We start from the raw sequence: 11,254 nt of genomic DNA, 5'->3' as shown, positions 1-11,254 counted from the left end.
GCTCGAAATTTCGAGACGAATCTAACGAAATTTATTTCGTCGAATTCCGACGACGTCGAAATTTCACTTAAGTTCGTCGCGGCGCATCGATATGCGTGCGACGCACTCAAATGACGAATTTTGGGTTTTACATTCGTGATCAGTTGGAGGGAACGGAGTGGTGTAAGGGATTAGGAGTTCCCTTGCAGCTCTCTCCTCCTCTGGAATTAATTTTGAGAGCTAGGTACTGAGGTATGCGATTAGAGAGAGGGGAAGTTGGAGCAGGCCGGCAGCATGAGGAGGGGGGAATGAAACGTAGGAAGGATTTGATTGTTTGACTGGTCAGTAATTTTCAACTAGAAATAGATTAAATCAATCCTAATTTGAATTTCCAATTGGGCATAATTTGAGGGCTTGAATGTTGATTGATTGAGGCAAGAATTAATGAGAATTAAAGAGGGGTGGGACGACCATGAGAGAGGGGGGGGATTTGTGTCTAAATTCATTGTATGTGGGTCATGGCATTAATGATGATGGATAATTAAAATATGAAATTAATCTCAGATTTTATTAGATTGAATTGGGTTCCTAAATGGTTAAGATTAATTGGAAAATTTTGAAATTCAAATCAAATGGATTTGAATTCGAATTCTTCCCAAAATAGTTATGGCCAAATATGGATGGTATTGAATGGGGAATTTAATGTGGGGATCCAAGGTGAGGGGGGATGAGGGTGCCGGCGGGTTGGGGTTGGGTGGACGAAGCCGGTGGTGGCAACATCTACAACATTCTCTTGATAAAATTCAATAAGATACAGCTCTAACTTGCTGTTTTCAGCAACTACAGCAGTCTTACATACAATTTTCACCCTTGTAAACTTGCTGTTTTCAGCAGTTCAACAACTACAGCAGTCTGCTGCTCCAAATTTGCTATTTTCAGCAAATATGGCAGCCTTACTAATAGTTTTCAACTGTTTTTTAGCAACTGCAGTATCCTACATTGTCCGGTGGCTAGGTGCTAGGCCGGCAGGCGGGATTGTGGAAGGGGAATTCGGTGGGGATCCAGGGGTATTTTGGTGGCGGAATGAAAGTTGAGGGATGACGAGAAATCGGTGGGGAATAGACGGAGATAGAATAAAAAAACGTGGACGAAAACCATGAGCCACAGACTCTTTCGGTGACTGGTGGGTATTGTGTTTTCTCACCTTGAGCTCTCTCTCCATTCTCTCTAGTGCACTCACAAGAAGAACAATAAGAAGAAAAACACATAAAGTTTTATTATCAAACCATCTTCCCAAAATACAAAACAACTAGCCTATAAATAGGCCTCATGAAAAGAAAAAAATAAAAGACTAAAATGCCTTTCGGGCTACAACACTACATGATCACCCGTAAGGGTAGAAAGGAAAAAACAATAATATAAAATAAACTAGTACAGAAAACATATAAATAAATAAATAACTCAAGATCGTAGCCGTTGATCTCCGATGTCCTCATCATTCTCCCCAGGTGGGAGAAAACTCGACTCCGTTGAGTGGGTGTCTCAAGAACTCTCGTGTATCTGAGTCGATCAACTGTATCTCCTTGCGCTCTGATCATGTAACCTCTGACTCTGGTGTACCTCTCCACCTCATCAACTATCTTCTTCGTCCACCCTCAATTGTGGAAATAATATCATCACTTGGAATCATATCAACCTTCTCCGCTATAGGTAATTTGGGAATATTTGGGGAGTGGAGGTAGGTTGGGGTTTTCACAGGGTGGGGTCACACAAGGCTCAAGTTGAAGTGGAGGTGATGGGTTAAACTCTAGACCCTCATAGGTTACTAATTCTTCTATGTTAATAGAGGGATGAATGTTGAACTCTGCATGCATATCCACCACGTAAGCACTATCAATGATTTTCTTGACTGTTTTAATTGGTCCCGCACTTCTAGCATGTGATTCCTATACAGTTCCTTGTGGGAACTGCCCCGGACGAATCCGCACCGTCGCTGAATTATTAACCTCAAAAGCTTTAAATTGTCGTCTTTGAATTCAGCATAAAGTCTATAACTATTATTGTTCTATTTCAATTAGGCGTGCAAATTTCTTAAGTAGTTCATGCGGATGCGATGCAAATGCGGTATGTTTTTATGCAAGGTAATTTCAAGACTCAACAAAATAAATAATGATGTGATGCAAGAGACTCATTGTGCATGATGATTGGCATAAATTTTGGGCCTATACAAAAGTTTTAAACAGAGGATAAGATTGGAGAAAACATACTACAAAATACACACAACATACTAGCTCACAAGCACACAAAGATGGGAATAAAGATTGATCAGTCACAAAATGAGAGGACATAAAGCTGTCATGTTTAAGGGAACCGGTGTAGGAGCAATGAAGACATTCTTAGCTACAAGGGCCTTCATTGGGAGTTTCAGCTGGGGTCTTGGATAGTCTCCTAGGGGCAGCCAGGTAATCAAGCAAAGTTATCCAACTAGGGTAGAGAGGGTCCTTAATAAAGATGGGCACGAAGAAAGAAGGTACAATGGAGGGATCAAGCACATAATAAGACAAGGGGTCCTGACTTACAACCATAATGGGATAGCCCAAAGAGTCACTAACATGTATGCGATTCAAAAGATAGGATAGAGTGTTCAGAACAGGTGTGGGCACAACAGTTAGAGAGGTGTCATGAAGGTATGAGTTAATGCTGGAGAATGATGAGGACATCGGAGATCAACGGCTACGATCTTAAGTTATTTATTTATATGTTTTATGTACTAGTTTATTTTATATTGTTGTTTTTTCCTTTATGCCCTTACGGGTGGTCATGTAATGTTATAGCCCGAAGGGCATTTTAGTCTTTTATTTTTTTTCTTTTCATGAGGCCTATTTATAGGTTAGTTGTTTTGTATTTTGGGATGATGATTTGATAATGAAATTTTATGTGTTTTTCTTCTTGTTCTTCTTCTTGTGAGTGCACTAGAGAGAAGGGAGAGAGCTCAAGGTGCGCAAACGCAATACCCACAAGTCATCAGAAGAGTCTGTGGATCGTGGTTTTCGTCTACGTTTTTTATTCTATCTCCGTCTATTCCCCACCGATTTCTCGTCATCCCTCCACTTTCATTCCGCCACCAAAATACCCCTGGATCCCCACTAAATTCCCCTTCCACAATCCCACCCGCCGGCCTAGCACCTAGCCACCGGACAAAGTCACCCGCCACCCCTTCCTCCCCCACGTCACCCCACCCCCTCACACCACCGGCTCCGTCCACCCAACCCCAACCCATCGGCACCCTCATCCCCCCTCACCTTGGATCCCCACATTAAAATCCCCATTCAATTCCTTCCATATTTGGCCATAACTATTTTGGGAAGAATTCGAATTCAAATCCATTTGATTTGAATTTCAAAAATTTTCAATTAATCCAAACCATTTAGGAACTCAATTCAATATATTAAAATCTGACATTAATTTAATCTCAGATTTTAATTATCCATCGTCATTAATGCCATGACCCACATACAATGAATTTAGATACAAACCCCCCCTCTCTTTCGGCCCACCCCTCTTTAATTCTCATTAATTCTTGCCTCAATCAATCAACATTCAAGCCTTCAAATTATGCCCAATTGAAAATTCAAATTAGGATTGATTTAATCTATTTCTAGTTGAAAATTACTGACCAGTCAAGCAATCATACCCTTCCTACATTTCATTCCCCCCTCATGCTGCCGGCCTGCTCCAACTTCCCCTCTCTCTAATCGCATACCTCACTCCCTAGCTCTCAAAATTAATTCCATAGGAGGAGAGAGCTGCAAGGGAACTCCTAATCCCTTACACCACTCCGTTCCCTCCAACTGATCACGAAAACCTGATTTTTTTCCTGAACGGGATTGCTATCCAGAATTCTGCATGTTGGTAAACTGCTGTCCAACAGATTCCTGCAATTCCACACTAGCTGGCCAGCCCCAGAATTCAACCCATTGCTGTCCAGACTTCTCCTGGCTGCTGTTTCACATATCAAGCACCTGAAACCTGCTGTTTAGGAGATTTAGAACATGTAATTGCTATCCAAGGTGTCTAGCAGCACCAGGAGCAGGCCGAATACTGGCAGACCCTTATTGGGTGCTGTTCAGAGCCCTTCCACGAGTCCAGGCTGCTGTCCCAATTACTATGATTGTTGTCCAGAGGGCTCCGCACCTTTCCCTTATTTTCCCACCAATTGGAGATACTTCCGAAGGCTGTTCAAGGCAGCTAAGAATTTCAGACTGCTGTCCAGTACTTGCAACCTGCTGTCCAGCACTTTGGGAAGCCATCTTGACCACATTGGAGCTGTCCAAGCTACTTCCCACCGGGTAGTTTGATGTCCAGGGAAATCTGCACATATTTTCTTACTGTCTAGCCTGCTAGAAGGTCTTCAAACATTGTCCGGACATTCCAAACCGCTGATCACACCTTCAGGAAGGTTCTTGAATGCCTCCTGCTTCCTCCCAAGTCTTCTTACAGCCGCGGGAACTGCGTATTTTCTGATTATTTGGGTAAACTCCACTTCAATTCTCTTATCTCCTTAGTTTACTCATCAATTATAGTTTTAATGTGATTTATGATGATCATGTCAATTATTCTCCGCTAAAGCTTAGTGTTTAGTAGAACTGTGTGATGGTCATTTCATAGTACTAATCTTATTTTTAGCATAGAGATTTATTGTTGAAACCATTCATGTATGCAAAGTTAGATTAACTTGATTGTTTTATGATCTTAACTTTTATGCACATGATTCGGCCTAAGCTTGTCTTACCACTCGTGTTTTATTTCGTTGTTTAAATTCACCATTAAGATATAATTATTTGTTCTAGGAATATTAAGTGTGCAAATTCCTTAAAGTAATTGATGCAAGCAAAAATTAGGAGGGAGCCTAATTTTTGCTTAACAAAATAAGAGCTTACTAGGTAATAGAAAAGACACGAAATAACACAAATAAATCACAAATAATATCACTTTATAATATAAAAGACTATTACAACTTGAACATTTACAAACAGTAACATAAGGACACAACGATATTCCTAAAACTGCTTTTCTTTGAGAAGAAGGATACAGGTGGAGTGGATACTTGCGGAGAGACGAAAGAGGTTAGAAGCTAAGACGAAGGAGGAGGAGAAGCTCGCAAGCTTTCCTAGAGGAGAAGGAGAATGGAACAAGCTTGCAAGCTTTTCCAAGAAGAAACCCGCAGGTTTAGGCTCCAAAAATCATTCACATAACATATTAAATGAGGGAGATGAAAAGCCAACAGTCATCTCCAAGAAACAAAGCATCAAAACCACGGAAAAGCCCCCAAAAAGTCACGGGAAAACAGCCCAGGCGGAATCCAAGAGCCAGCCGCAGGAAACCAAGGAGGCAGCTGTGGGAACCAAGGAGCCAAGGCACGGGAACCCAAAAACCATCCACGGGAAACGAATAGACAAGGGGAAGGAGAAGAGACAAAAATTAATGAGCTACTAATAAATTAATAAGTGAACTAAAAACATAGCTCATAATGAGCTAAATTTCAGCTCAAAAATTAATGAGCTAGCAAGCTCAAGGGAAGTCAAAACCAATTTTTTTTGGGTTTGATTTTAGCCCCCCCCCCCCCCCCCGTCTCCTTTGTCTACATCAGTAATTCATCTTTGCATGTTCGTTCCACATCAACATTATTTCGATAATTAAAATCTTGAGTATGGCTATCAATTGTTCATGAGTTTGAATTTGACTGAAAGAAGCATGTCTAACATATGGGATTTAGTTTGTTTTCTGAGCAAGAACTAGCTTAAGGTTTTGATAATATGGAGCCTTTACTTCATATTTTAGCTGGAGATCTTGGTGCAATATAACAAGGGCATGACCACTTAAGGTGGAACATTAGTAAGCTTCATTAGCAGTCTTATTATAGTAGAGAGACTAAATGGCTCGAAGGCACAAACCATGTCCAATCATGTTTCAAATATATTGGACATGATTAATGATGACTCATAGTCGTGGTATGATTGATTCAGTTTTGTGAGATCAATCATTCATAAAGATATGATGCATTAAGCATACTTGATTTAGATTTTATGTTTGGGACACTATTTGACATGAAGCCATAGTCTGGATCAAACATTTGATTAGACTAGCTATTCTCAATATCCAATCGCTTATTCATAGACAATGTTTGTAAGATAGAAGTGTAAGAGAAGGCTTCTTACCTTTTTTGAGGTGGTGTGTAAGCCCAATAAATTATATATAGATTTCATAAATAGAAAATATGGTTAAAAATTAATTATAACAAGAATATGAAATAAATTTCAAAATTCAAAATTCACAACTATATGAATTAAATTTTAACTCCAAACTCATATTAACATTACACATAAAATCAGATAAAATAAGTCATTCAAATGAAATAAAATGAGAGGCAAGTCATTGGGGGCGTCAGTGAAAATGAGCGATAATTGGAGGATGTAAATGAAGATCATAAGAGAATTTCAGGCAAATTTTTCAAAGATTTGAAATATGGATGATCAGGCTAAGGGCTTCGATGTTTTCATAGCTTTTGAGGAGAGAGATTCGGTTAATAGGGCCTTAATATTGATAATTTTTTCACTCAAATATTTAGGAAGATGTATTTATAACTAGCTACAATAGTAATTTAATAATTTGATCTATGTTATATTATGAGGCCATTGCCTCACTATTGAGGTGTAAAAGGCATCCCCCTAGGGCCCTAGGCGCCCAGGGCAGTACCTTGTCTTGTAGGGCGTATGGCTGGTAGGTTTAATGCCTTCCTGAATTATCATCGGACAATTTTACCCTGGTCAAAAGCAAGTCCCAAGTGAGCCCAAAATATTCCTTTTAAAACAATTCATCTTATGTGATTAAACCATATGATAGAGGGTTATGTCAAATCTGTGGGTAATCTTGTGAGGCTAGCCTGAAATAGCTTTAGTTTGTATTCAGTTGATGAGCTTGCTTGTATGGATGCTAGTTTGGGTTGCTATTTGATTAATGGGCTTGGAAGCTGGCCCATGTTTCATTGTTAAACTTGCTGTCATGAAAGTTGGTTCAGAGTACTATCTTTTGAAGACGGTGTGGTGGAAAAATACACTTTGGTAGTTTGGTGTGCCGAGGAAAAACAGGAGGAGGATAAGGGTGAATTTTTGGACTTTAAAGTAAATAGATATTTTAGAATGGTTAAGTATCATTGACCATGGTATTATTTGATGTGTTAATCAACATTTATGTAATATTAGACCGTACTATATTGGCAGAATTTTGTAATATTTAACTTGCGTGCCTTACTCTAAACTTTAAATTAGATAACCACCTAGACTCCTTGACCATAAGGGGCTTATACGCAACTCAATGCGGATTTTGTAGCAAAGGGGAGAGTCGGCCTATAGGGCTACTCTCTTGGATTCTCACATTCGCCATTGGTGTGAGAACACTAAGACTCACCATATGTAGAAGATTTTTCCACAAAGGGGAGCGTCGGCTTGCAGTGACTAGGTGATTTGATATAGATGATTGGTGGCGAGTTGTTTTGCTAAAAGCTACCTGTGGTGAATGAGCAAGTGGTGAATGAGCAAGTTAGATGCCTTTGATTTGATGATGATTTCATTTTTTTTGGTGTGGTGGAGTAAAATTTTTGTCTCCTTTTTTTATTCTTTCTACTTGGCTAACTTTTTCAAAGAAAATTTTAAGAGTTTAAACGAGACTCACCATGGGTACTTAGCAGGTAATAAGAAGCGGACCTCACTTAGGTGGCTAGTTTCCTTTGCTCGGGGGCTTTAGATTGCCTGTAACTCTTATGCTTATGGTTCTCGACTCTCCTATAGGGAGTAATTCAACTTGTTTTTTAGCTCAAACCTGGGTAAGAGCTCGATTGGTCCTTACTACAGTCGGTCTCACTTGATTATTGCGAAGTCATTTATCTAGGGCTTGACGGGTTCTTGCCCTTGAGTTTACTAGGAACTCACCCATAGTTGGAGAAAAGTCACTCTTGTGCTTTGCTCTGGTGGCGTGAGCTCTTCAAGTGTTAGGGACATTATTTTGCATGGGTGAGTCATTTCATTTTCTTTATCAAGGTAGTGCGAGTTTTTCGAGCATTATTTTTTGAAAGGCAAGTTCTCCAAATGTTTTTAAGGAAATTTTGTTATGTAATAAACTCACCTGCCGAGAAGGACTTGCTCATGCAAGAAAGCATAAGAAAATAGAAATGAGAGTGATTTTATTGTGTCTATAAGATAAGAGAGTACAAATGCAAATAGAGATGCATGTGTAGTTATGAAAGGTTCATCTAATGTGTAGCAAATCTTGAGGTCGTCAGCACTCCATGTCCTTGAAACTTCACTCCTAGAGTAAGTCTGCAGTTGATAGGAGACTAGGCTGACTAGCTCTTTGACGATGTATGGGCCTTTCTACATACTCATCAGTTTGTTGAGTTTGCGGGCAATAGTGCCCGCCTTCTTCAGAACTAGGTCATTGTGTTGGAAGACCTTTTATCTAACATCTGAGCCATAGTTGATGTAGAATGGAGGGGGTCGGCCAAAAGAGGGGAAAAATGGAAGGCATCCACATACGTTGAATGTGTCCACATACGGTGAATGTGTCCTTAAGGAATTTCCAAACTTGAATTATTAAGATAAGGAAAGGGGAATTATGACAGGTCTTTAATTAAATTTGAATTGAGAGAATTAAGGGAAGCCTCCTAATATAATTCATCATATTTTAAGGAATTTCAAATTCAAATTAACTTAAATTTGAATTTAAAAACTTTCCAAACATAAGATGCATTGAATAAGGATTGCCTTCAATAATCAATTTGAAAAGTGGACGGGAAGAGGAAATAGGAAGGGGGTAGGGCTGGTGGCTAGCATGATTATGGGTGATTGATATGAGGGGTTAAAGGTGACTATATTTAGAATCTTAAATAGGAAAGTGGATTTAAATCAACTCCTGTTTAAAATTCAAAATTGCATGATTTGAGGGACTTTCCTAAAATAGTTTTCCTCATTTAGGAAGTAAAATTCAAATTCAAATTCAATTGAATATGAATTTAAATAGTTTTTAAAATTAAAGGGAGCTAATTTAGGAAAGGATTTGAATGCTAGATTTTGAATTGTAGAGCTAAGGGATGGATGATGGATGGCGGTTTGGGAAGGGGGTTGGGCCAGCGGTTGGGTGTCTTTTGGCTTAGGGTTTGGGTGGAGTTTTCAGCCAATACGAGAAAGAGAGATGGGGAAGTGGTGGTTAGGAAAATAAGAAGAATAATAAAAAAGAAGAAGACAAAATTGCGAGTCTTGGACTCTTCTGAAGATTGACGGGTGATACGTTGCCCTTCTCCAAGGGACTTCAAGTCACGAGTCCGGACCCATCCCGCGGCTGGTGAAAACTCTGATTCCTTCGCAGAGGAATCTCACTAACATCCCTCCCAAAAGAACACAAGTGCAGAACACAAATTTTTATTATAATTTCATTATGTCTAATATAAGAGAAGGGGCCTCTATATATAGGCCTAAAAAAAACTAAACGACAAATTTGTTCCTTGGGCTTACATAAGACAAGACTTTTAAATAAAAAAGGGTAAAAAAAGAAAATTACAAAATTAAATCAAAATACAATTAATAAATAAAACAGAGTGATCTCGGCCGTCGATCTTCAACTCTTCCTTTGAATATCATCCATCGTCGGATGTCCGCATCAATAGTATTTGGCCATTCTTCTTTTGACATCTTCCTGCACTTGAGGGATAGCTTGAGCTCTTAGCTCTTCCAAAAAGTCTAGAGCCATTTGCAGACTGTCCTGATTGGTTGCTTCCCTTTCGTTGGGCTCACTTATTCATGGTTAGCAACGATGAAAATTTTTTGGCTGTGAAGGTTGAGTTTGATAGGCACAATATTGCCTCGGCATCGTTGGGGAGTGAGCATGGTGTATGTCTAGTTGTAGATATCATATATTTGCATTTAGCCCATAAGACCTAGGCGAGTGCGTCTACCGAATTGCCTTTGGCGTTTCTAACTTTTTCTTCAAAAGTCTTAGGATTAGCTTATTGGCGACTTCAACTTGACTATTGGTCTATGGGTGGTGGATTGGTAAAATATGATTGGTAAAAACATGTGTGACTAAGTTGTAGATATCATATATTTGCATTTGATTTCTCTAAATCAGTAAATATCATGTTTTATAAAATATGATTAAAATTTTTGAAATTAAAACTAAAATTATTATTATTTTTTTAATTAAATAAACACTTAATAATTTTTTTTAGAAAATTATAATTACTTAAAAATTACATTTAATAAATATTTAATAAAAATGACTAAACTATCGTTACATTTAACATTATTAACTTCAACATTGGATGTTAGGGCAAAAAGGTCCCATAGTTGACTGGCCAAATTGATCCCTCAAAAGAGTTAGAGGATTATTTTGATCCCTTACAAAAAATTTAGGGGTTATTTTGATCATTTTCTTGTTAATATATGTAAGTGGTCCCACTTGTGACATATTCACTTAGGCCAAATTCAGGCAAAATAGCATTTTCCCCTTCCATCCCTCTGCCCAAAGCAATACTTTGCGGGGCCTAAGGTAAAAATATTTTCTTAGAATGTTTCGTATGACATTAAATAGGCCCTCAATAATTAAATGGGTGGACTTATATCGCCAAATTGATCCTGCCTGACCTATTTAATGTTTCTTGTTCTTCACCTTCTCTTTGCACTTATTTCTATTAACCTTCAAGTCAATTTCCTAGTTGACTAAGGAGTTGAACCTTGGACAAGCATGCAAAAATGGAAGGAATCTTTAAACTTCTTATGCTTCTTTTCCTTGATGCTTTTGGCTGCATTTATTGTGGTATAGAAATTACTTTTGTTTGCTCATAAAGCTAGCCACAAGCTTTTGTCCAAATCAATTAAGTATGTGCTGCTATCTTCTGTTGGTGTGAGATATATCATTTGCGAAAGATGAGACATAAGAGCTTTTAGATGAATATGCTGTGGTATCCCTGAGAAACTTATTATTATTTTATGAGTTCTCCTTGTAGCTCAAGGAGATTGGTGGAACTTATGAAGCTAGCAAGCGATCTGAACAGTCAACTGAAAAGAAGAAGGGATTTGGCGATTGGATGAATTTGATTAAGCCTCATCACTATGAAGAAAAAGATCATTGGGTAAGTCATACTGCTGATTGCTTCATTGATTTCTCATTTGTTGCACTTCTACTTCAATCCGGATGGTTTACACACTCAAAATATTTGGGGTTA

At 38.6% G+C, this 11,254-nt stretch overlaps 1 protein-coding gene across 1 annotated transcript in view; it reads left to right on the top strand.

Annotated features, from left to right (window-relative positions):
• LOC110115519 (protein FREE1) overlaps positions 1-11,254 on the top strand; it is a 59,806-nt gene that overhangs the window by 20,522 nt on the left and 28,030 nt on the right. The window contains exon 4 of the mRNA XM_020848780.2: positions 11,036-11,161. Within this exon, the coding sequence (XP_020704439.1) occupies positions 11,036-11,161 (126 nt within the window). The remainder of the gene's footprint in view (positions 1-11,035; positions 11,162-11,254) is intronic.

The sequence above is a fragment of the Dendrobium catenatum genome, unplaced genomic scaffold (assembly GCF_001605985.2).
Source record: "Dendrobium catenatum unplaced genomic scaffold, ASM160598v2 fragScaff_scaffold_651, whole genome shotgun sequence".
In the NCBI taxonomy this organism is placed as follows: Eukaryota; Viridiplantae; Streptophyta; class Magnoliopsida; order Asparagales; family Orchidaceae; genus Dendrobium; species Dendrobium catenatum.
The sequence above is the reverse complement of the archived record's forward strand: the minus strand, read 5'-3'. Positions and strand labels throughout refer to the sequence as shown.